Genomic DNA, 363 nt, shown 5'->3' with positions numbered 1-363 from the left:
ATAATCTATATAATACCAATTATATTTATATAATATATAATTTAAAAAATAATTAAAATATTATATCAATTAAATAGTTATTTAATTTGTGAAATTAAATATAAAATTTATGTTTTGATTGATTTTGATGATTTTATGCTCGAATTACAGGAGGACCTCTACTATCCACATCCTCTGATCCAAGATATGTTATGGGGATTTCTTTATCACGTTGGAGAACGCTTTCTAAACACTTGGCCGTTTTCCAAGCTTAGAGAGAAGGCATTAAAAGTCACCATGAATCATATAAAATATGAGGATGACATTAGTAACTACCTTTGCATGGCAGTTGTGGAGAAGGTATATATAACAATGAAAATATTT

At 26.7% G+C, this 363-nt stretch overlaps 1 protein-coding gene across 1 annotated transcript in view; it reads left to right on the top strand.

Moving 5' to 3' along the window:
• Positions 1–363, top strand: part of LOC107642153 (lupeol synthase-like) — a 13,409-nt gene that overhangs the window by 3,252 nt on the left and 9,794 nt on the right. The window contains exon 7 of the mRNA XM_016345460.2: positions 151–339. Coding sequence (XP_016200946.1) covers positions 151–339 — 189 coding nt within the window. The remainder of the gene's footprint in view (positions 1–150; positions 340–363) is intronic.

The sequence above is a fragment of the Arachis ipaensis genome, chromosome B05, assembly GCF_000816755.2.
Source record: "Arachis ipaensis cultivar K30076 chromosome B05, Araip1.1, whole genome shotgun sequence".
NCBI classification, from domain to species: Eukaryota; Viridiplantae; Streptophyta; class Magnoliopsida; order Fabales; family Fabaceae; genus Arachis; species Arachis ipaensis.
The sequence above is the reverse complement of the archived record's forward strand: the minus strand, read 5'-3'. Positions and strand labels throughout refer to the sequence as shown.